General features: G+C 37.2%; 1 protein-coding gene across 2 annotated transcripts in view; it reads right to left on the minus strand.

Moving 5' to 3' along the window:
* Positions 1 to 27,016, minus strand: part of ST8SIA4 (ST8 alpha-N-acetyl-neuraminide alpha-2,8-sialyltransferase 4) — a 61,413-nt gene that overhangs the window by 11,731 nt on the left and 22,666 nt on the right. For both annotated transcript variants that reach the window (XM_009648663.2, XM_035888481.1), the window contains exon 4: positions 19,598 to 19,891. In XM_009648663.2, coding sequence (XP_009646958.1) covers positions 19,598 to 19,891 — 294 coding nt within the window. The remainder of the gene's footprint in view (positions 1 to 19,597; positions 19,892 to 27,016) is intronic.

Genomic DNA, 27,016 nt, shown 5'->3' on the forward strand with positions numbered 1-27,016 from the left:
GTGAAACACTAAAAAAAGCTAAGTGCATTTAAACACTTGCAAAGTAAAATTACAGAATATTGACCTGTATCAAAAATTTTATTAACATTTTCTGCCAAATCACACAGTCTCAGAATGCCTCATGCCAGGATCCATCCTTAAAATCAATCATAACTATGGAAGTGTAGAACTAGGCTTGCTTTCTTTTGTTTGCGGTAGGGGAACTCTTCTGTCTTCACCATGTATTATGTTTACATCTACAACATAATCAATATTACAGTGCAAGGTAGACAATTGCTTTTTTAGAACTGTATCTGCTTTGCAATGCTCCACATTTGTACCACCACTCAAAAGCAGAGTGGGCTGGGCAAGAGTATTTAAAATGTTCCCAAAGTTTGTTCCCTGGATTTTTGCTCTCCCTGGAATCAGTGACGAGCGCTAGATTAGCAAGCAGGGGGGGACCTTTAGAAGTTGCTCTGTAGGGTAAACCAGATGATGCTGAGTACAGGACGTCCACACCACACCCATCAGCGTTTTTTTCATCACAGACTGAGTTGGGGTGTACTTGGTGAGCCACAAGAATGCTCCAATTTATTTTAATCTGAAAAATATGTGCTTAAGACCCTTTCATAACATAAAAAAAAACAATAAAAGAGAATGATCAGGACATTTACTTAAAAAATGCCTTCTGATGTAAACTGAAAACACTAAGGTAAAGACACACAATGACACCAAATGACAACTATTGACTTAAAAGGTAACAGAAACAGTCTCAGAGGTATTTCCTCAAGACTGCAATTAGCATGTTTGAGCAATTCTTTGAGGTCTCTCACTAAAACTGGCCTAATGTCAAGAAGGGAGACAGGAGAAGAGGCGCAAACTCTTACCTGCTAGCACAGGCTGGGTTTAGCACTCATCAGGAAAGAATAAATGCATACCTGATGTTAGCACAATAGCTAGACCTAACTTGTCATGTTTTGGTTGTGATTATGAAGACCAAAGTGAGTAAATAATCCAGAAAAAGAAGAAAAAGGAGCAATAGTGTAGTGTGTGCTTGTATGTGAGACAGTGAAAATAGCAGGTTTTGATGCAGAATATCCTCTAGGAAACAGCTACTTACTTTTCAGGGCAATGAAGACCAAATTCAAAGCAATGGAACAAGGATGTTTTAAATGTGTTGTGATAAAGATCATCTTAACTGGAGAATCAGGTTGGAAATAAAGATCACTAGAGAAGCTTGCAGAATTAACCTGTTTATAATGTAATGGTAATATTAACAGGCTGGACTCGATCTACTCCAAACAAGTTATTGGTAGGAGGATCATCATATCTATGTTTCCTCTATTCACTTCACCATAACCACCTTCTCATAGCCTTACTGGGTAGGCTGCAATGCATGCACATCCTCTACTGTTAACATACTATTTTTACGAACTACTTAACAAGTTATTTTGTGCATCTGAGAACTTGTATTAGAATTCCCCAGGTCCTAAGCATTGGTCCATCTGACATTCTCTTAAGAGCTACCAGAAGCCAAGGTCACTTTTGTTATTTATTTTTCGTAGAACAGCTTTTTTTCCTGCTTATCATTGGTCTTCCAGATAATTTATTCACTGTAATCTGCAATTAGCCACACAATGTTTTTTCAAGAGTGAGGGAAGATGCATCTTCTCTTACTTTCTTTTCGTGCTTTTTTCACAATGCAAGTCGCATTTATGACAACTTTTAAAATAAAATGGCTGAGCAAACCTTTTGCTGACAGCTGTGGGACACCTTAGCCTTCAGGCTGTGCTTAGCTGCTCAGCAGTCTCACAGAAAACCCTGAACGAGGCTTTTCACAGCTCCTTTTCACCTCTTCCTTTCTCAAAGTGCTCAAGCTTCTGGTAAGTCACTTCAATCACTTATCTTTCCACACTGACTTTTAAGCCACAGAAATGACTCACTGTCTCAGGTGGCATCATCAGAGCTCTACCTGCACTTGTTACTCTACCAAGTCATGATCTCTGTACCTGCCCGCCACCAGTCCGTGTTCCTTACTGCTCCAAGCACGCTGAGTTTGCCTAGACTGTTGCCTTCCTCCAACTCTCAAAACACCTCAGAAATACTTATCTGCTTGGGTAATTAGAAATATTCATTGCGATACATCACACTACAGGAGAGAAAGGGAGAGCAGAGGCTACTTATGTAGCTACTGAAAATCACAAAGAACATCCATAAACATGTATTTTTAAAGTCATTTAAGCCGTTAGGAATCCATTTACACCAAAAAGAGCGTTGAACCTTTGACAGTAAATGTGTTTAGTCTTCTGTTGCATAGCTACTTAAACACTTATCCTTGCTTCAGAGTCAGGGAAGTCATCAGCTGACACTCATTCTAGCACAGTACATGCCTCTGCTGAAAAGCGCTGCTCCCTCCACTCATGCACAAAACCGTTTTTAACAGTGAAATGTACCTTCATTTAAAAAGAAGTCAGTTATAATTTATTTATTAAGATATTTATTAATGTATAATTATAGTGTATTAATTTTATAAATAATATTTATCGTTTATAAATTTATTTATTTATGTAGACAGGTGTATAGCAAAGGTGCACTACAATATACCTAGAATACATTTTACAGATTAAGAAAGCTAATAGATAAACTTCTGGAGTATAGGTTTTCCTTTCTGGCAAATCAGCTCCTTCCTGAGGTCTGGAGGAAGGAGATACATCTCTCAGTGAGGTGTTCCACGTCTACCTTATTTCTGTGACATAGACAATAACACATTCCTGCAATACAGATAATGGAGCAAAATACAGAATTCTATAAATTATAGAATCACAGTATCATTTGGGTTGGGAGGGACCTTTAAAGATCATCTAGGCCTACTCCCCCTGCTGTGGGCAGGGACATCTTTCACTGGATCACGTTGCTCAAAGACCCACCCAACCTGGCCTTGAATACTTCCAGTGATGGCGCATCCACAACTTCTCCAGGTAACCTGTTCCAGTGTCTCCTCACCCTCATTGTAAACACTGTTTTCCTTCTGTATATATATAAATGTGCCTTCTTTCAGTTCAAAACCATTGCCCCTTGTCCTGTCAGTAGAGGCCTTACTAAAAAGTCTCTCTATATTGTTCTTTAAGTACTACATCCCTTTAAGCACTGAAAGGATCCAATAAGATCTCCCCAGAGCATTCTCCAGGCTGAATAACCCCAACTGTCTCAGACTGTCTTCATAGGAGAAGTGATCCACCCCTCTGATAATTTTTGTGGTCCTCCTCTGGACCCACTCCAACAGGTCCAGGTCTTTCTTGTACTGGAAACACCAGAGCTGGATGCAGTACCCCAGGTGGTGTCTCATGAGAATGGAGTAGAGGGGGAGAATCGCCTCCCTTGACCTACTGGTCTCACTTCTTTTTATGCAGCCCAGGATACAACTGGCTTTCTGGGCTGCAAGAGTATATTGCCAGCTCATATACAAAGATATGAAGATATGTTAATGTTTCCTTCAGGTTAGTAAATTCTGACCTGCTCAAAAAACCTGTTTGTTCCTTTTTTTCCCAATTTGTGGCCATAAACTACATTATAAATGAATGAACTACCTGCACACTTACAAGATAAAAGTCCATGTGTTGGTCTGTAAGGTCAAATGAAACTGTTTTTGATGAATATATATAAAACCTGCATCAAGTAAATTATTTTTTATTATACATTGGTTAAAAGCTGCTGGCATTAATGTTTTTTTTCCCCCCTTACACTTCCAATAGTTAAGATGACCATTTTTTCATCTACTTCACTCTTGTGCCATGGAACTGTTTAAACACATGGAAATATTAAGGGCTAAGATAAAACCTTACAAAATTATGGAGAACACTTGAAGAGAGTGATCCTTAGGTGTAAAAATTGTGATCAAAAAGCACGTATACGAATTTATGAGGATTTCAAATGGAAGATGGGAGATGTGTTTAGATGATTCATAAACAGTCAAATCTAAGCTAGTACAGAACAAATGTCTGTAGCAAGGTACAGTAGCAATGATGAGAAAAGAGCACAAAAGAAAAAGCATTTGATTAACTAGGAAAGAACATGGAACTGACAAGTTGAATATGAAACCCCTGCAACTATTTGCCATAAGCTGATAGTCCGCCTTTTTCCTTTGTTTTATTCTTTCTGCATGAATTCACAGAAACTATTTTCCTACATGTACAGCTACAAAGCACAGATGGATGTTCCCATTCAAAACTTTTCAGTGACTTGTCAATATACTAATTTAGCAACCTTCTTTCTTCTCCACTTTCTTCCTGCTCCAAATGCTAGCCCTATAAAGGCCAGGTTAGAGCAAAAGGTGTAATCTCAATTATATAGAAGTTCATAAGTAAATTGGGTTGTTTCATTAGGGCTTGGGTTTCATCCACATAATCTAACAGGAATCTTTCTTCATCACACCTTTTCATTAACACTATACCCTCTGTTATACAAGTATTTCCCAATTTCCTACAACACAACTGGAGAGAAATAACTCGTTGGAACTTCATAAACAACTAGTCTGTGTATAAGCTAGAAGACAGTTCACCTCAATCCTTTTTATGCTCTGCAGGTTTGTGTGAAAGTCCAAGCTTTCACTGCCTGTCTGCCTTTTATAACTAAGGGGGAAGGCACAAACACCCAGCAAAGCTTTTCTGAGCAAGACAGGAAGGACCTTCTATCATACAGTCTTACAGACCTACATAATAGCTAGTGATAACAGCAATAGTCCTCTGCCACTCATGATTGGAGACAGCAATACATTCAGAGAATTTGAGTTAATGCTAATCGTAGAATCATAGAATGTTTTGGGTTGGAAGGGACCCCTAGAGGTCATGCAGTCCAACCCCCCTGCAGGAGCAGGGACACCGCTAACTAGATCAGGCATGTCCAGTGAATATGCCAAGCATAATGGCAGAAAGGCACTGTGCTGCTTTGCCTACAGAGTTGTGCTAATGTGCTTCAATTAGAGCATGTCTCTGCTATTCCAGATGAACACATGTCTTCAGACCAGTGACTTTAAAGACTGCTGAGCAGAGCAGTTTTCCTTTGTCATTAACATGTTAAGGAATATGTCAACACCTTTAAACTCATTGTAACTGTTAACCAAATCAGACTTCTATACAAATCTTTAGAGAGTAAAGACTGGAGCACCACTAAGTCTCCATTCCCCCACTCATCAGTTCAACACAAGAAAACAATGCTTACAAAAGTTAAGCATACTGACAGTGCAAACAAGACACTTCGGCAGGAAAAGCAGTGTTGGATTTCCACTCTGGGAAGCACACTGGGCCCACTCCTAATGAAACAGTTATCAAAGTAAGCAAAATAAAGCAACTGGATTTTAAGTAAATGGGACTAGAAATGTAAGTATGTTTTAGAGGGAGTCGATTGCTTTCTTTCCTCTCATATATATTGTAAATATGATTTATTTCCTTCTTCAAGAAGGGTATTGGCATTAGTTTGGATTAAAAAGAAGTGATGACGCTGAGATATGAATGGGAAGAACAGAAAAATCATCATCAGATTGGAGATGGCACAAGAGTATTTTATTGGTTTTAGAGAAAGAATTACCTTTGCCTTCAAAACGAATTTTCTGTTCAGTAAAATAAGACTACCTACCAAATGCTTTCACACACTGAAACACATGCAGATGTGAGGGAAATTAGGCAAAACAGTGAGTGAAAGTATGGTAAAGTGACAGGCAAAAGAAAACGTGTCACGTGTGGAAAAAACAGTATTTCCTAATAGCAAAATGACAACATAATCATGAAAGACAGGTATAGCAAAATGACAACGTAGTCATATAAGACAGGTATTTTACCTCACTGAAATTTTCAGGGAGTTAGGACACTTATAGCCTAAGCTTATATTTTGACTCACAATCACGCTGTGTCTGTTTTTGAAGCAGAGCTCCATTCCCCAATGAAGGAAAAAGTTCTGCCCTGAGTGGTAACCACTGCTGTAAAACCTTCCTTTTGTCTCCACACATCTTCTGGGGCTCCCTTCCCATTCTGAGGTGGCACAAGAGACAGCACCGCTGCTTTCTGCTGCTGGCACATTTCACTGTGGGTTGCTCCAGATGAACTGTGATGGCAGGCTAGCTCCTAGGCAGAAGTTTGGTCTGTGGCATCAGCAGGGTTGATACCAGAGGTCAGCCTCCAGCTAAAGGGCAAAGACACAAGCTCACACTGAGACCTCTCCTACTGCTGGTGCTAAAACTGAGAAATCAGAATCCAAGAGCACGCCCGATTTCACCTGGCCCACAGGGGCAATTCTAACAGGCAGAGATTGGGCAGTGATAAAGCAGCAGCCTGCTTTCCACCAGCCATATTCCCTTCCTGAAAGAGCCTTTATTCTATGTTTCCGAACAGCTATTCAAGCCTCAGAAAGGATATTGAAGCAGTTCCTTGGCAGGAAACTGTGATAATGGCTTGGGTCAGTAAAGATACTGCAGCCAAGAAATTAATTTGACTCATGTCCTGCACAATAATGACAAATCCTCTCATAAATTCAAAATGCTAATTTTCCTATTGCATGACTAGTAGATATCTATTAGATGATGGCAATTACACAGATCATATTTCAGCTACGAGAGGATTTAAGCACTTCTGAATTTTAGTTTCAACTGAAATATACATAACCATGTCATTGAAATAATATATAATAAAACATAACCACATGTTCATGTTAATCTTGAACTTACATGCTTTGTCAAACTGTGCCTTGGGGTATTGACTTTTTCTGAGGAATGGTGAGGGCATGACAAAATGTTCATTAAAAATGACCACGTGCAATGCTATCTCCCGTGTCAAACATGGAGAAATGGAGTGCAAAAGGAATTTGGTTTCTAACAATACAAGAGTGGGACTGATTGGATAAGACTCTTGAACCACGCAGCCAACGCTTCTTTGAGGGAACCATGTCAAATTAAGAACACGGAAAAATCTTTTGTTTGAACAAAGATGACAATTCAGCTAAAGGCTAGTAAGGGAAAATGAACAATGTAGACTTACTGTGAAGTTATAATAATTGTAATGTGCAGCAGACTGACTGGTGGACATTGCTAAGTGCTTTGAAACTCACAGCTAACTTAGGTTTAAATTTATAAAATACATATTTCAAAAACCCATGGAATTCTTAATATTTTATGAAAGCATTACTAAAACTTAAAATTGGTTAGCATTTTTAGCATATGAAAATTGCAACAGAATGTTATAGTGGTGTAACTGAAGTTAATAACTTACACTAATTCTAGCTTTCACCATTTGATCTAGTCTTTCCTACTGATGTGAATATCTGTTCTTACACTAATGCCCAGTAAATATTTCTGTAACAGAAAAAATCCCAACTAACTAATCTTCTCTCTTTTCAAAACAATGTAAATGCTGTCAAATATGAGAAATAAGAATAAAACAATGTGTCCACTATGTATATTAAGGAGTTAGGAACACAATAATGAAAGAACCTACTCGAATTATTAAATTCTGTCTTTGTCACTTCAGAAAACCCTGGAATAATTTAAGTGTTCCCCAGAACATCTATTCCACAGGTCTGTATTCTTGAGAGACCATTTTCTAACACTTTATATCAACTGTTAAATCTACCTTAAAAAAGATAAAAAGACACAACTATGAGACATTCTTCTTCCTGCTGTGGAATACTATATTCTGTGTCCCTGCAAAAGAGGGAAATTTATAAAAATGGTCCCAGGATGAGGACTATGCTCTGTACCATGGAGCATTTCATTAATGGCACTGATATTGAAACTGATGTTGAAAAATGTAGACTGTGAACTTAATATGTTCAGTATGCTCTTTGCTCATTGGACTGATAAACAGGTTAAAACTGCTTTGAGCTTGTGCCCAACTCCCCTTGAAGGCTGAAGTCAATAATGTCTAACATCAGTTCCAGTTATATACATTAAAACAACATGTTTAATGATATGTTACTTGTCAGACTAACTTCAATTATACAGAAGAAAATCTGACCCCTTTTGATTTAATCAGTAGAGTCTGAAGTCTCCTTTTTAGAGACTGTTATATAAAAAAATCCCTTACAAGCCCTTAAATTTCATCAATGCAATGAACCCAAGCAGATTAGTCAGATATTAAAGTTACTGATTTTACCATAATAAATCACACAGCTGTCACTGAATTAGCCAACCAGAAGAGCCAGGCTTCACGCAAATAAAAGTAAACTACTTCAGTAAAATAAGGAGGCAGAAGTTACTCTTTAGGATCAAGATTCCACAAAACCTTTAAAGAGTTAAAAAGCATTCACTGAAGCATGTGCAAGCATGTGTTGAAGAATGTGATTGAACAGAAACAATTTGCTGCATCACAACTTGCAGAGCTCAAAAGTTTGAGATTGCCTTACACAGTCTAGTAAATACGAAAAGCACAGTTAAACAATGCACTGGAGTCCGCACACTGCCACACCAAAGGACCAGCACCTTTAAAGAACAACTGTTGCTCACTTTTCACATCCAGTTAAGCTCTAGCTTCACTGCAAACAATGCCAACCAAAATGCCAATTAGCAGCAATGAGATGTTATTGGAGTTCTGCCAAGGCCACCAACTGGTTTCACAAGGACATGCAATAGACCAAGAACAAACTGTTTTTGGTCACTGCTACACTTGGTCAGAAACAAATACATGATATCTATGTGAAAGGCTGCAGAATCCACTACTGATTTTACAAGCAATAACTTCCCAACAGAAATTCCTGTGGTTTTCAAGAAAGGAGATTAATGGATGTTTTTCCTCCAGAAAGATTTCCTGTCTTTAGCTTGCCTTCCTCCAAGATTTGCTGATACGACAGCCTTCCGCATCAGTTTCTCTTTTCTACTACATATTTCAGAAAGGAGTATAGAGAAATATGACAAAAGACTTTGTAGCATTTGCCCAAAAAATTGAGATGTGTCCTCTCTATTGTATAACTTGTTTTATGATCTTTCTGTGGGTTTCTTGCACTTTAAAATTTATCAGTAGAGGCATCCAGCAGGTAGGTGTCTATTATTACTGCTGTTATAAATCAGATAAAGAAAAAAAGGAATTATGACAACCCTGAAATAAATCAGCTAGTTCACTAAACTGTAAGATTACAATAAAAAAGAAAGATAAAAAAAAAAAGAAAAAAGACTGTGTAAATGCCTTTTAAAAAACCGCTTTTAAATGGAAAGGAAAAACCTGTTGCTTCCTTGATTAAAGCCTTTAAGCAACAACTGAACTGTCTTACTCTTACTTATTTACTATTACGCTAAAAGTCATGGTATACTGCCAGTGGCTTTACTAAGTTACCATCAGCCATGTAATTAACAGTAATTTGAAGTGAGATCTTCAGCCTGAATTCAAGCTACTCAACTTCAAGTCATCGATGTTATAGAAATGAAGTGTGTTTACACATTGGCACATTTCCCAGATAAGTCATGCCCGGAACTTGCTTTGCATATTACAAACAAGTTTATAGAAATTGAAAACAAAAAGACAAATTTCCTCTTCTCTTTCACCTCTGTTTCATAGGATGATCGTTGTACCAACATAGCAACAATGGCTTAGCAATTTCATGAGTTAAACCCAGGAGATCTCAGCCAAATTTTGCACTCCACAACAGCCTTTATGCATTACCCTTGTCAGTGAGAAGCCTACTGCTCTCTAAATGGATTCAGTAGGAAAAGGACAGATGTTCGCTACTAACAACATCAGAGTTGAGATTTCCAAATGCATCAGCCAAATCTTCCTCTATCCGTATCCTTTCAAACCTGGCCTTCTCCCTCGCCAGAATTCATTTGGTTCATCTTCTAATTGACTCCACAGCCAGCCAGCATCATCTCTATGGATATGCTCCCACTGTGAAATGTCCCTGGGGACTCTGAGAAACCCACAAACTACAGCAAATTGACTCCTCTATGAAAATGCATGACAAATCCCTTGCAGGGAGCAGAAATCCCAATTTCCATCAGTTGTCTACAGGTCAAGCCCTGTGTGTTGTTTCTAGTGCTAGCTTACATCAATCCCCTACAGCCAGCCACACTGCACCATCCCCTTGGTACACAGTCTCCGCAGCAGAGCCCCACAGCTATGCTGTGCAGCTTCTCATCTGGTGCAGGCGTATGTACCTCACAGAGTACTCACTGCAGCGCTGAGGGAGGGGTTCCCTCCTTGATGTTGTCTGTATCAACCCTCAAGGTTTTGCTTTCGTGATTTTAAAACGAAGGATAAAAAGAAACACCGAGATTATTTTCTGCAAGCTTCTTGTCACTGAAAGCTACGTTCTGCAGTCTACTGTCTCTCTTGCACCTTCTCCTATACTCTGTGCCTTACAGACTACAGGTGAGAAAAGCCTCATCTGGAAAGTTCATGCCAAACATGAACCTTTCAGTATGCAAAGCCCACAGATGGACTTTGTATTGTAGGAGCAGTCTGGAACAAAGAGGAGGATACTGCCCTCTTAGCCCTCCTGTATGTTATGTTTAATCTGAAGCTAAAGATTTTGATATAAGCATAAACTGTGCCACCTGTTGGTTTCAGTATGACTCTAATACACCCACTACTTCCTCTCTGCCAACACTTCTGGTGAGTGTGCCCACATTTATACTGAAATAGAAAAAAATAAAAATAAAAAAAAACCCTCGTGAGCCTCCGAAATGTTCTGAAACCAGCAGTTGCACTTGCTCTTGGTACAGTCTTATCCCAGATCCTTTCACAGGTCTTCTTTGTTTGCAAGTTCTAAGAGGAAATGATTACTCATTCTGGTTGGAAATTCCCCTGTATCACACTGCTAGCCAATAAATTACAAATAAGTTTAAAATGAAAGGCAAGGTCTTGCAGTAACTTTCTCTAAGTAATTTTTCTTTGACTACTTCATTAAATATATGTTTCAAAAATGCAAATGACGACCCTTGTTCCCACTAAATACAGAAAAGGTATTAAGTTGTCTCCACAGTGCTCATGAGGCATAGCAGCTGTTATTTCAATACAAAAATACTTTTTTTTAAAAAAAGATAGGAATAAAAGTAATGATTTTTTTATATTTTAGAAGTAGTGGTTATTTTCTTAGTTTTTCCTCTGGCCCATTAATTCACTTGTTGAAGACTGAAGGACAAATTCAAAAAAAGCCTTCAGTACAGCAACTTTATCCTATTAAACTTACAATGTGAATCCATACACAATGTTCATCTCCCATACATGTATAGACATGTCCTTATGTCTACACATGAGCATAAGGACAGCAGAACACCTAAGAACAGGATTCACAGGAATATCCTCTGAAAGAGGATGTATAAGACAGCATGCACAGCAGGGTAGAGACTTCAGTCCAGGCTGGGAAGGAAATGAGGACTGGTTAGAGATTTACATCTCATTCCATCCAAAACACAAGCACCTAGCAGCATCTAACTCAACTACGGTGCACCTTCTGACACCAAAGAAGCAGAATCCAGACCCATCACCTGATCAATCATTTATTTTCTTTCAAAACACATTCTATGCTTAAAAAGCTACCATGCATGATTGAGCTGGCATAACCATGTGGCCTCTTTACCTCCCAAGTGTCTGAAATACAGCAATGCTCACCCTTTTTCTCACTTTCTAATTCAGTCTCTTCATTCTTTGATGCAAAGTGGAACAAGCTGGAAGGCTTACTGTCATAGTTTAACCCTGGCTGGCAACTCAGCACCACACAGCCGCTCGCTCACTCCCCCCACAGTGCGATGGGGGAGAGACTCAGAAGAGTAAAAGTGAGAAAGCTCATGGGCTGGGATAAAGACAGCTTAACAAGTAAAGCAAAAGCCACCTATGCAAGGAATTCATTCACTGCTTTCCACAGGTAGGCAGGTACTCAGCCATCTCCAGGACAGCAGGGCTCCACCTCACGTAACGGTTACTTGGGAAGACAGACAACATCACTCCAAACGTCCCCCCCTTCCTCCTTCCTCCCCCAGCTTATATACTGAGCAGGACGTCATATGGTCTGGAATAGCCCTTTGGCCAGTTTGGGTCAGCTGTTCTGGCTGTGCCCCCTCCCAGCTTCTTGTGCCCCTGGCAGAGCTGAGAAGTCCCTGACTGGCGTAAGCATTGCTCAGCAACAACTACAACATCAGTGGTTTAGAAACATTCTTCTCACACTAAATCCAAAACACAGCACTATACCAGCTACTAGGAAGAAAATCAACTCTATCCCAGCTGAAACCAGGACACTTCCACTACTCTCCGAAAAGCCCATACTTGGCTGATATAGCAAATACAGAAATTCCTTCCCTCATGTGATGGGTTGACCCTGGCCAGCAGCCAAGCACCCACACAGCTGGTCTCTTGCTCCCTGCTCCCTCCTTGGTGGGACGAGGGAGAAATCAGGAAGAGCAAAAGCAAGAAAACTCATAGATCAAGATAAATACACCTTACAGTGAGAATGAAAGAGGGGGAAAAAAGGCAATCGCTCACCACCACCCACAAGAAGACCGAGGCCCACCTCGTCTCTCAGCAACGACCACTTTGGAAGACAACCCCCTTGCTTCTTCTGCTACCGGAATTTTATTGCTTGCTGAGCATGACACTATATGGTATGACATTTCCCTTTGGTCAGTGCAGGTCAGCTGTCCTGCCTGTGTCCCTTCCCAGCTTTTTGCCCGATAGCGTATGAAGCGATAGCTATGTTTGCTTATTCCCACATTACCTCAGTAATTAACTAAGCATTTGAAGAAATGTTACTGGCTGGATGCTCAGTACAACTGCTCCTCATCACAGAAGTTCAGTAAGATCAAAGCCAAATGTACACATCTTTGAAAACTCTTGGTAGGCATTACAATAAATAAAAAAAAGCAACAGAATTGTTATCATTACAATTTTTACCTTAGAAACATCACTTTAAAAAAAGAAGAAAACCTGGCAGAACTTCGTCATGCACACATGTATCATACAAAAAAACCGGAGAGCTCACATCACATGTCAAAAAAAAAAAAGAAAAAAAAAAAAGAGGGAAGCTATTCCCCATCCTATTAATATCTGCTCAACATGACTCTATGGACTTCAGTCCCCTCTGTACTTTGCTCCTTGAAGACAGACTATAAAAACTTTCAGGTTTGCTTCTCAGCTGCATAGCTATAATTTTTGTTACAGTAGTACGATATGGCCAAATGATAGTTAATTAATTTTGCACAATTTTATGGTTTTCAGAAACACAGAAAGGACCGGATTTTATGCAAGTGAGAAGAAAATAAAAAACCACCTAAAACTGAAAAAAATAATAATACGTAGCAAAATAGTTTTTTAAATAAATAGAAATGTGCAAATACACTGTATGAATAAACTATGTGTTATTTCCTGCTTAGCTGCTACGCCATTAGCATTAGGTACCGTGCTGTTGCTCATGCTAGATAAACTAAGCAGCAAAACTTGAAAATAGCCAATTTCGTTACTATTTTTCATATGACCAATTCTGTTGCTCTCCTCTAGTAAAACTTAGTCTTCCAAGGTTGAATTTAACAAGTCTTAAGTATGTAAGTTGCCGATAATAATAAAAAACCAAAACAAAACACCGCCCCCCCCCCCCAAAAAAAAAACCCTCACAGAATTTTATTATCAAAAATGCCTTCAAAATCAGAATAATGGTTCTTTCCCCACAGTCATGACTGGGCTTTTCATGGCCTGCTTTGCCATATGGAACAGACAATGAAAAATATAAAGAACAGACAGTTTAGAGCACATCATTTCGCCCTTGTGTCTCCTCTACTGTGTTTGCCCCCACTGAAAAAGCTCTCCTTTCTCTCAAAAAGCAACATACCTCTTGACCTTGCTAAATTTTCCCGAAACACAATAAAATAGGAAAGCTCATGCAAAGGAAATAAAAGCTCACCCTGAGAAACTCTGAACCGGATAAGGAGGCACCCTCACAGGGTGCACGGGCCCTGCAGTCCTGGCATTTAGCCACTAGGCTGAAAGATCAACACCGGAGTGTCTCCACTTCAGGAACGGGAGCATCACCTTCTGCTCTCCTATTAGACAACTGGCATCCTATTTGTTTGTATAACTTATCAAAGCCAGCTCTACTGATGCATTATGCAAGGGCACAAGTGTATTGTAATATAGAACTAAGATCCACATATATGAAAAAAAGGAATTGTACTGTACTGAAAAGGAAATGTGATTTTTTTTCCTAATATTTTGAATATTTATATGACATGATGCAAAAGACACTGTCATTTTATATAAAGTATAGTGTTGTATTTTTAGCTTAATGGCTTTTTTTTAATCTTTTGTTTTCTGCAGTTATTATTCATTCATCCATGTACTCGAAAATGTCTTAAGAAATATGTTTTATGAGTAGAGGAAAAAATGTAAAGTCTGTTAGCAGTAAGAAAAGAAACATTAGTGTTTACAATATAGATTGCTCCCAGCAATTGTTTCTTTATTAGCACAGAGCTGCTGGAGAACTATTTGATTTCTGCATGTTTGAGTTTCTCAAAGTATTTTTTCTGTAATTCCCACAGCAAAAGACTCTGGAGCCATAGTGAAGTTGTGTAAAAGGTCACTACATTCAAACAGCAGCTGTTTGCTTTCACTAATAAAGGAAAAGACTGAACTGAAGAGTGGCCATAAATAGGCACAGCATACTCTTTACTCAGGCAAAACAGAGATTTGAGTGGGAATGCTGCCATGTTTAATGCAGGATCAACTCTAATACTGCTCTTTCACAGGCAGAAAGAAGGAAATAAGTTAAGCACAGGCAAATCCCACAGGATGTCCACGCGATTGTTCCATACCCAAAAGACAGAAAGGAATCTTACATGAAGCAATTTCAGCAATATTGCTGCTGAGTGACTAATAGTTCATGGGATGGCTCCAGTAGGAAAAAAAGCCAAGAAAACATTCTTACATATGACGATGAGTGTGAGAACTTTGTATTGTGGAGTTGGGAGAGGAAACATGAGAAAAAACTTCTCAGAAACCTACTGTATTGCTTGGCAGGGTGGTAGGGGTGGTGTTGTTCAGCCTTTTCAACAGATGTCTTCAGATATTTGCCAGCAGAAGCAGGAGAAGAGCAGCTGTGCAAGGCTCTGGAAGTTAACTCCGGCCTTCACCTAATGTACCAACAACATTCTTAGTCTCAGGAGCCCTCTCTAACTCCCTCTAGGGAACCGCAAGGCAGGATCCATAGCAGAAAGCGTCTGCTGATCCTACTTCCAGGTTTGGTTGTCTGCCACCATTGAAGTAAACAAGATCTGGACTCTAATGCCAGCAGGCTCAGTTCCTGTTTCTCTACTGTTTAATGCAGATTCCATTAGAGCTCTGCTACTGGGAGCAGACTCTAAATAGACACTGTCCACACCTCAAAAGAGCATCATCTCACTCGGAAAATCCTAGTCAAAGAATTCAGCATTAAATCTCAGGCATATTAGTAAATCAAAGTTTCTGAAATTTGTTGTTAAATTAAAAACAAAAAAAAGTTGTGTGGTTTGCTCATTATAATTACTTTATAATTAACCTTCCCAGCAGTGGTGTTAGAGAGCAAATAAATCCTTTTAATCAGTTAAGCTCCTCATTTATGGATTCTAGTTCCATCTTGAACTCTGTTACACATTGATTACCTCAATTATTTTGTCAATATTGTGTGCACAATTACATTTAAAGTTCCATAAAACAGCTTTGAGAAACACTTTGTGAAAAAATCATGGAACTTCCCCCAAATCACTTTCCAAATCCAATATTCTAACTTCAAATACAAACTCGTTGATTTAAGAAATACAAAAGCAGAGAAAATAAATTATCACTTGATCTAAATCTACTGAACTAAAAAATCTGAATCCAACAGCCATTTAAGACATGCTACTGATTAAAAAAGTAGTTACCATGTTGGACTTAGAATTTACATAATCAATTCTGAAAACTTCGAATTCCTCAGATTTTAGAGGAGCGGCCATCACTCACAGAAGTTTAATAAGGCATGAAACAAAAAAGCAATTTCTTTTTCAAACACCACATTACCTTTTTTATGACCCAAAAAGTGCACAAATGGACAGGAAAAAATGAAAGTTTTTGAAAATTATCTCTGAATGCAGTCATTATTCTACTGTCTGATCAAGAGCAACTCCCAAATACTATGTGCTGCTCAAAGTTTCTTTCATTAAAAAAGAAGGAAGAATAGGAGAATTTCAGTGGTGTACGTGATTGCAGAAAACTGGCCTGTTATTAAGTAAAACAGTAGATAAAAATACAGAAAAAAAATACAGAATTTGGCATCACTAGATCAGAACAGAAGTCTAAAGTTCTGTCTTCAGAAACTGCCTGTGCCTTATAAAGACTGATGAATGAAAAACCTGATTTTCCTGAACAATTTGGCAGTGTGATACACACAAAAAGTAATAGAGACAATAATTTCCAAACCTCGTGCCCATCAGCCTGCATCCTTCAGCATTAAATGTCTCTATTAGTACTTAATTTGTCAGGTTGGAATTATGAACTTTACTTTATTGATGATTAGTTACTAAATTATTTAGCCCACAATACACTGCATTTCCATACTTTAAATAAAACTTTAGGTACATTAAATCAAAGAACTCTTGATATCAATTTAAATTTACACTAGGAATTTATTTGTTCTTCCAAAAAAGGGAAGACTTTATAATTGTAACTTTCTGGGTTAGCCATCTTCTCTTTTTAGACCGTTTTCAGGCCTTTATCAGTGTTTTATAGTTTTAGATTATGAAGACCTATAGTTGAAATATATTACATCAAAGTTTCCAATAAAAGCCTCATTTCAACCAGCTGAAAGATATGGATATGGCATAGCCCTGTGGTATACCACATCCACAGGTGTATCTGTGGTATAGGTCTGGTATAGGTCAATTATGCGTGCATAAGTCTTCTGAAACAGCTTAATGGACTCTTTTAGCTTATTAATCATAAAATTGCATATTTTATTTGTCTCTGTAAGAATATGCTTTCAGGTTGAAGAACAGTTCTTCAATAGACCCTCCCGGTATTAAGTCTTTGGCACAGTCTAACAAAGACCTCACTGTGTTTAAGTCATTATAAATTTGGGAGGGCTTCAAGATATAAAAGCAATGTAAGACCCACACTGACTCTTGACTCATTCTCTTATCATTGAAGTCTAATTTAAAATGGCCCTAATTACCTTCATATAAATTACTATTTAATGCAATATATGCACACTCAAATAAAGAGTAAAGCCAGAATGCTTTGGAACTATCAAGGCAAGAAACCAGAAACAAAAGAAGTAAATACTTACATGTGTGGAGGTTAAGAGGAGTTTGGAGATGTTACAGGTATTAAATACTGGACAGTGATTGAAAATGCTACATTCCCATGTGTCTGCTCTACACTTTTGTGGCCTTTAATGAAAATCATTGAGCTACATTTGAACACAAAGATACACTATTTAAGAATGCTTACAGTCTGCAAAACAAAGGCTGCAGGTGCAAGTAGTTTCCTTGTGTAAAGTAAGACAGTCTACAAAAACCACTTCTTGCAGTTCAGCCTTCCTTATCGTGCTTTTATCAATAAATCAAACTCCATCTCCCTCTTATGGCTTAAGAGGCTGTAACCCGTTGCATAAGCCTTGCATTCTCGCAGTCTTGCACATATGCTCAGGCGCCCTATGAAGGAGATTAGGTGTGTGTGTGTTTTAACATGCAGGTTTTGTGGGCAGATTTCCTGTTTTTGCTTCTCATTCAGCTAACAGCAATCTTCACATTGTGTTTATTTTACCCTTTCTGTTTTGCAGCACCACAGGCCTCCACTAGGTCATCACAGTTAACATGGTTAACAAAGACTTAAACTTGCAAGCAGAGAGCTTGCAAAAGCATCAAATATACAAACAAGTATATCAAAACAAATACACAAAAATAGTGCAGATTCATAAAACAGTGAGTGTTTTATAGCAATTCCTTTCAGGTAGTATCTCTTCAGAGATTCATAAATCATCAGTTTACATTGAATTTGAAATAAACATGAGCACAATAGATAGAATACAGTATTATGAAGATTTTCCTTAAAACTAAGTAAGTTACACACACTGTTTTAAATGGCAGCAGACTTACACTGCTAGTTATAATCTGAATAGACAGAAGAGTCTAAAATTTCAACACCAATTCTGATGGCAGAGCTTTTGTTGCCCTCCTGTAAGAGAGACAATGTAGGTGCTAATTCTGTTTTTTAAGACAAAGCTCCCTAAAGGACCTTCAAGTTGACCAACTGAAAGTCTGCACATTCCAAATTACCATTCACTTCTGATAATTTTGCTCAGTTTTAGCAGATGGAGATGAGAACAGCTGTTTAAAAACTGGAAGTAATCTTACTTATTTGGATTTACACACACACGCAAAAACCACTACACCTATTCATGAGCTATAGGCATTTTGAATACTTGAAAATTCAACACAATCAAGGCCCATAAATAGTTAAAGTGTAAAGTATAATAAAAGAACTATCCAAACAGCTATGGAAACTGAGCAACTCATAAAAAAAAATAAAAGATTTCCAAACGATTTCCAAATTCCAAAGGGAATAGATTTTTTTTTTTCAGTGCCAGAAGCATACAACATGAAGAACACAGTAGTTAACCTATTTGAGACATGGCATAAGGAGAAAAGCATATTCCAAAAGTCCTAATATGCTGAAGAACAACATATTTGTAAACTGTATTCTCATACTTTCGTATATACTAGATTGGGGTAACAGTTCAAACATCCCCTCTGATCTTATCTCTGTGGCTGTAACAGAAACAACTTTTTAAGCAGACACCTAGTCAGTAGCTGCTGTACAAGCCAATACTAATACTCTAGGGCATCTCCCAGAACCCCACAGACAGCATAGTTCAAAGAACTCAAGCTAATATTACCATACTGTCATAATTCACTGCACAAACAGATACTGCACTACCATCATCATTTCAATGCTTTTCATGCATAGCCCTCTATACTCTTTTACTTGTAGTGACAAAAGACATTGAAGCCATCTGACAGTCTTGTTTAATTATGGGGGTGAAAAAAAAAAGTCTCTGCACAAAGCATGGATGCATTTTTTTTAACAACTGGTTATATTAATGGTTTCAGTGGTTCTGATCAATGTTTTTGAATTGCCCAAGCATCTGGCCAAATTCAAAAGGAGAAAGATTGCTAAAAAATCCTAGATGTTTTAGGAAGGAGCTCATTATTTTCAGATCTGCCAGACTTCATTATTTACATGGCTGTTACCCTACCCTCTATGCTATTTAAATTATATTTTTTATCTCCATAGTCTTGCCCAAAAGACGACATGTAGCACTTACATTGTCCTCTGGTTTGATGACTTACAGTTATCTCTTGAATTCAGACTAGTTTTTCATTAATTTATCACTATAATGATCATAAAAAGTTTTTGTACATAAAAGTGAAATTGAAAAGTTACTGTGCTAATGCATTTCAATTGTTTGCAGGCTAAATGAGTGGATATTTATTACCAAACATACTTAGCATAAATGCAATCCATTACAATAATAATGGAAATATCATACTCCTTTTAACATTTTACTTGAGCTTTTTTCTGCCTGCTAGGAATTCTAGTTGAGCTTCATTGTGCCAAGGACAGACCAGTCTTTTCCAGACACTTACCCTCTGACAGCATGAATAAGTCTCAGTGATGGATAGGCGGTTCGCACTTTCAATTTATTCTTAAGGATTAATGCATTAACCCACTCCACATGCTTCTCTCCGCCTTTGACCATGAAAGCAGGGATCCAAAGGACACTGTCATTCAGCATGGATAGTCTATGCACAAATTTTGTTCTGTCACTCTCATTCCGAAAGCCTCCAAATGCTCTTTGTACAACTGATGGGTTCATGGTAATAAAATCAGATTTAGTTCCCACATCGGCAGCAAACTCCACCACAGGAGCTAGATTGCACCTGAAGAGGAAGAAATTAATGGGAAAATGAAAATAAATATGAAACATTAACTCAGAAAAATGTGTGCATGAAGGGAAAACTGAAAATGAACATGCAAGCCCATTTCAATTTAATGTGAGAAAAAAATAGCAGTGATAATAGGTGTGATAACACGTAGCATTTTACCCAACTTGAACACTCATTAGGCAAATTTCTTAAAAACATTACATGCACATAATGCTGAGAGGAAAAAAAGTTCTTCATACAGTTGAAACCCATGTCACCACGCCTTAAAATGCATCAACAGCTAGAGTAGCCCTTATGAATAAGAGTATGCTTTCTAACACCTATTACCTTTCATTAGTATTCATTTGTCATCACGTTACCAACAGCTCACACTCTTAAACTAAGCCATGCCAGCCAATTAAGTTATAATTTGTACAGTTTGGTCATTGCATATTTTTTACAATACAGTATTTAAATATGATTTACAAATGAACTTTACTCCATGTTTTGATATTTTGCTTTTTTGATATTATCAATGCAGCTGATTGGATGTTTTGAAATTTAGTATTTTCATTTCATTTAGCAGTGAAATTTTTGGAAAAAAGTATTACTCTTTCCATTTTTCCTTGAGGTATCATTTTCAAACCTTGTTTAATTTTGCAGTAGCTTTGTGCTTTTTCCTTTTTTTTTGCTTGAGAAAAAGGTCTCACCATTGTTATTTACCTCAGTTATAAAAATACACACATATGTATAACCACACAGGTGCAGCATTCTCCATGGGCAGCATTGGATGCAAGGTGACAAAATGCAATTCAGAAATCAATTGTGATTTCAGTGACCAGTATGATTTGACTGAAACAAATCACCTCCATGACATCCTCAGTGAATTAGCCTGTAGCTGGTATGTCCCAAACAAGTATCTTGACACAACAGTATTTTCACAATTTAACAAACTGCTCTGTTGAGGTGAAGAAACCTAAGAAGCGATGTTGGAACTAGGTCCTTCAAAACATTTACATGTTATTGTATTCCTAATATAAATATTATTAGTATTCTATTAGTTCTGCAATTCTTTGTTGGTACAGTAAACGTTTTACTTAAGCTTATCCCCTAGCATCTTCTAACGGCCAGATCTCCAGTGTCATATAAAAATAGCTGAAGTCAGAAGCGCAATATTAACACCAACTGATGACCTAGTCCTGACTGATAATACTAATTCCACAAAACATAATTTTCTTTCTGTAATTATCAGCTAAAGAAGTGGCCCTATCTTCTTCAGAAAGAAATGTTTTGAAGACCATAAAGCCTATACATTCTTAGGAGATAAAGCCGTCCAAGTTTCTGATGACATGTGGGCAGATGTAAGCTTTCTTAGGAAACAGATTTACATTCTTCACTACCTTTATACATCTATTCCACAAACCATCTGCATGCATTACAGGGTGCTAAGAATAATATCTTTTAGAAAATTGTAGTTAGAGATCAAGAAAAACTCCCACTGATTTGAAAATTGTTTCTAAAAGCCTTAATGCATGAACCTATAACCTGGAATTGTCAAAAGTTTGGTGTTGCATAAATCTAAAAACAACAACAACAACAACAAAAAATCAACCCAAAGACTTAAAATCAACCAATCAAGTTCACCAAATTACTTCTGCTTCTGAAAATACCTTTTTATAAGGCAGACTGCACAACATAATTAAGGATCCTCGCACAACAGATTTTTTTCAGTAGTCACACGTATATGCACATGATGACATCTATTAATTACAAACATAAGACAGAGTTTGACATCACAAATGCTGCTGTGTGTCCAACTTTGAGAAACACCTATGTTGAGAAACACTACCTTGCTTAAAAAGCTGTACAACATATGCAAAATGTGAACACGTAACATAGGCCTTATGGTTTTAATGATTCCATGACTTTTGACAGCTCCTTTCTGATCTGCCAACAGCATCAGTGCCTAAATCTTAAAAGTGTGTGCAGCTTGAAACAAGTATACAAATGTAATTTCACCTAGATCCTGAAAAAAAAATTGTCACAGGCATACCAAATATAAGGTCTACCTACCTCGCATGTCATTACTGCTTCATCAGTACTATACTTAACATCAAATACTGTATTTTAGAAAGGTATATGGCATATGCAATGTGAATTCTTAACATTGCATATTCAGATTTTTCAAGCATATCTTCAGAAAGTAATGAGCAATCCAAATACACTCTGTAACAATGGAGTTGTCTGTGAACAGCTATTTAGAATATTAGTCATATTTTTCTAGCTTTAGTGTCTCAAATTAGACACCTGATTATAATATTAGAGTCAGGTAAGGCATTTTGCTTTCCAAATGCTGAGCACCTCTTAAACTTTGATCTTTTAAAAATTCAGTTATATAAATATGGATTAGTAGCAGTGCTGAAGTTTGAAATAATGTGATTAAGTACATCTGCATTTTGAAAGGCTCTGTTTTTGAAGAAGTAACTAGATGCTGTTAGCAGTACACTGCTAAGGTTGTTATTTTAGTAGAATACGAATGTAAGAGAAGGTCTACACAAATTTCTAGCTCTGTTAAGGAAATAAACGTTACTAAATTAGTTGTAGTTGACGAAGTTATGCAAGTATTATCCTCATTAAGCTGCCTCTCATTTTCTTAGAGGTTACTTCCTTCAAAGAATAATACTAGTGCTCATTAAATTACAAGTGTTAATATTGAATAATTACTCTATATTTATCCACAAAGTTGGAAAATATAAAACACCTGCTAAAATTTATCAATTAAAACCAATGCATTCTTTAGTAGGGAATAAATGGAGCAGTTATGTCAGAAGTGTTTCTATATGAGTTCTAGACCTTATGCACTAGTGAAGAACTGTAAGACTTAACCTAAACTGATAGGACCAGATAATTTATATTTCCAGATGAGTTCAAGAAAATTTTATAGGGCTAATAAAACTAGCTATTGAGTAGTTGAATATAGATCTGAGTATATATAAATAGTTTTTGTTACCTGTTATCTGTTTCAGAGCTTTTATCTTAACCTCTAATGCATCTTTATGCTTTGCCACAGTTTCATACAGTTGTTGGAATCTTAAAATTTATTTTGTTAGCAGACGTCAATAATCTCCCATCAATTCTTAGGACTCTTTCAAGAGAACTTTGTATTCAGAGATACACATAAACATATACTTATTTTAAGTCAAATTAAGAATCCTATTAACTGAACAACTTTGAAATAGGCAATGAAATACCCTTCTCTTGTAAAATACTTTAATTCTAGCTCATTTGTTGTAAGGCACAGAATACCGACTATATTCACAACTGTGATGAGGAGGTGACGGGGACTCTGCACCACAAGCTTTACCATTACATGCCTAGGAATTTGTACACAACAAATGAAATCTTACTTTTTTTTTTTTCTTTAAGTTGCCATTGCTATATCAAATCCAGCAGGAAGAATAAATACAAGACTGCATACTGAGTTTCCTCTTTTTCACATGCCACAGTACTGGTACCTTGCAACTACAGGACTGGTTAATATTTTACTCCAAAACACAATTTTCTGCAACATACGATCATCTTCCATTCATTCTAAAAAAAATTCAGTATTGCCTTCATGTTAGCCAGCCTGCAAGCAAGCAGGCTGAGCAGGACAAACCTGCTACAACGTTACTAACACTGAGGCTATGAGAACAGGTTGGAATAAAGTCATATAGCACTGAGCAATTAAGCAAACAAATCACTGAGAATACACATCACGTTACATAAAGGTTTGTAAAGCTTCTTCTCCTGAGCCCAAGTCACTGATGGTTTCCAGAGAAAATAATGAAATGCAGCTTGCCCCAGCAAAAATAGCTTTGCAAAATAATGTTTTTCATTAGTTCCCTTGGTTTCTTTTTTTTCCCCCATAAAAAAAACACTGTTAAGTGTATTCTTTAAAACTGACAAGCTTATAGTTTTGGTTTTGGTCTTTTTTTTATATAATTTTGTTTAATCAGAAGCTCCTTCTTTTTTCCCCTGCACTAAACTAGCAAGTAGAGTCACTATTTTCTTCCTTACTTCTTCTGAATAACCTCTACAGTATAAATGTTCAGAAACCAGTTTAATGAGACAAAGATTGGTACATTTGGGAGAGGGGGATAGGAAAAACACTAAGTAAGTGGGAAACGTTCACAATTTGTGTAGTATCATAGGCAATAATATGCATGACATCTTAAATTAATGCTGCATTTCCTGTTCTTCCCATGACATCAGCCCAGGCCACATCCAAAACTTCAGTGCAGCCATTTCAACAGGGTAGTTACTCTAAACTTACTATCAGGCATCAGTTACACTATGTAGGTAATCAGTAAGTTTACGGGCCACCTAATTTACATAGTATTAATGTATAATCATGATACTGAAAGGCAAATTTATATATAAAATATTCATAGTAAAAATGCAGAGGTTCCCACCCACAAGCTTTCAATGTGATAGCAGAAGACTTTCCACAGCAACATGCACTGCGATGCTATCGCTAAAATGAGATCTGGGGTAAAAGGGAAAAATTAGTTCAGGTCTGAAGTATCACATGGTATTTGGGTACCTGCAGAATAACTGAGATCCTAAGATAAACAGACCAAAAATTCTCAGTCACTGAAAACCTGCTTCTTCCACAACTGTCTGTTGCAAATATTAGTTACAGTGGGGTATGTTAAGAAAAAGCGTGGGGAAAAAAAGAACCAAACTGCCAATGTCTGGAGTTGCATCCCATGAGGGAAGACTGAAGAATGGAGTAAATGCTGCTAAGTCACACATATCAAAGCAGTAAGTCTGGATTTGCTGTGATGCCTTTATGGCCAAGACACATACATAACATACTTAGTCTTTTAGAGAGCAGAGCTTAACAAAGAAAATAATGAAAACATATTGACAAAAATACACTCAAATGAGAAGTCAGTTATTCCACAGAGATTCAGCTGAGCTTGCTTGGTCACAAGTAAACATACAGCTCATGTTTATGCACACAAATGTCCAATAAGTAATATTCATAGGCCAAATAGCAGTATTATTTTTGAAGCTGATTTTAAGTAAAAGCCATAAAAATTTACTTGAGTAAAAGTGATTTCTATTTCCATTTTATTTGACATTGTTTTTCACACTGTAATAATGCAAGAATTGGCCATGAATCTGCACACTTGTTAATCCTTTAACAATCTGTGGACTTGAGGCTTACAGGTTGAAATAAATATTTAACAACCACTCTAAAGCCCAAGCTGCACAAAAGTTCTTGTAAAAACATGTTTTGTTTCATTAATATCTTCTCCTTGTAGAGCAAGGCCAAATATACCCATTGCATAACATTAACCACATACACTCTGAGAAGCCAAAAAATGAAAGCTAGATTTCTGCTGGAAGGCCTAACATTAAACCTTTCTGAAACATAAGGCATTACCTAAACTAGTATCAGTAACATACCCTCCTTCCTAAATAGCCTGCAAGCTTTTATATTCAGGTTCATATTCAGATTCCTGTAAGAATCAAAACTGCCATCTTAAATTCAAAGCTCCTTGAAATTTTAAGAAACATTTGGACGTGAAAGTACAATTCAAGGCTCAAGCACACATGAGGGAAAAAAAAATAAGTTCAAGGCATCAGACAACCTAACAGCTGGAGTTCTCTTGCAGAAAGCAGACCACCCTAATACCTGTGTATACATAGCACATAATTTCTTCAAATAAAGGTGTGCAGCAGCACTGCGATAACTTTCACATACACCCAAAAAAGGGAGATTTACAAAAAAAAAAAAAACAACAACATGCACAAACCCTCTTACCTCCCCCTGCTGAATCTAATTATTAGTAAAACATACGGATTCTCACATGTTCTGTATACTTGTTTGGCTCCCAATAAAACTAAAATAGTTTCAAATTAACTACAGGGATCTGGATTATCAGTGAATGCCCTGACATACCCCACTTCATTCCGGGCCTTATCCTCTGCATGGCACAACAGAGAATGTCTCATGAGAGCTGCAAGCTGTATAGAAGCTCAGGTACAGCATAATTACAGATTCTATTCACACACAGGAATCACAGCTGTCTTTTAAGATGTGCCATGTAAAATATACCATTATTGACCTGATATGATATCCCCTTTTATAACACAAGTCCACAAGAATCCTGAATTTATGACTGATTTCAGTTTAATTAGAAGATGCATTTCTGTAACATCACCTGCTAATAAACTTTATTACTTCTTGTTGCCCAAACTAGAACCTATACTGATAATCATTAAATTCTTTCTTCCTAGCATCTTCTTAACACCAGTGACTGAAATGCAAGTTATCCTCAATTGACAGAGCACAGTGAAGTGACAGAAAAGGTTTAAGTATTTTTTTAGAAGCAGTGGCATAACACATTATTTACCTCTTCATTATGAGTCCTTGCTGCAACATTACCCATGAATTAGTCTTACTGATCTTTCCAACACCATTACTTTTGACACCAAAATAAAGAAAGGAATCTCTATCACTGAAAGGTTTTTGCATATAGAAAAAAAATATACAGCAGCAAAGTATTTAAAATTGTATTTCAATATAAGAAAACCTGAGAAATGGAACTTAGTACTTTCCTGGATACCCGTATCTTTGCCTTTTTATGTGAAAATACCTTTACACATTATCATCTGTAAAGGGTATATTCTATAGGCAACAATCAAAATGCTACAGTATTGTTACTATGCTGATACAAAAAACTTTAGAACAGTTCTGCAACACCATGAGACAGAAAGGGTTAAAAAAAAATTTATCCTTGCAATAAGTTCAGGCAAAATGACTGTTTTCATTAATGTGGAGAAGCAGCACTTCAGGGTCATGAGTTTGGAATGTAGAAAAGCAGTAGTTAGAACATTCAAAAATGGAGAACAGCAAAAAAGGTAATGTTTAGACTAAGACTGTTCTGAACATTGTCACACCTCTTAACCAGAACACTTGGCTAATGAACAAATGGATTACTGAAGCTTTCCTGCATTTGAAACTGTTCAGAAAACTACTAAATGAAAAGCTTTGTATCAACAATAGTCGTAAGCAACTTTAAAATAATTTTATCCTTTTATCTCAGGATAATTATACAAAGAGTGAGGCTAACCCTATCTGCTCTA

The sequence above is a fragment of the Egretta garzetta genome, unplaced genomic scaffold (assembly GCF_000687185.1).
Source record: "Egretta garzetta isolate BGI_Z169 unplaced genomic scaffold, ASM68718v1 scaffold271, whole genome shotgun sequence".
NCBI classification, from domain to species: Eukaryota; Metazoa; Chordata; class Aves; order Pelecaniformes; family Ardeidae; genus Egretta; species Egretta garzetta.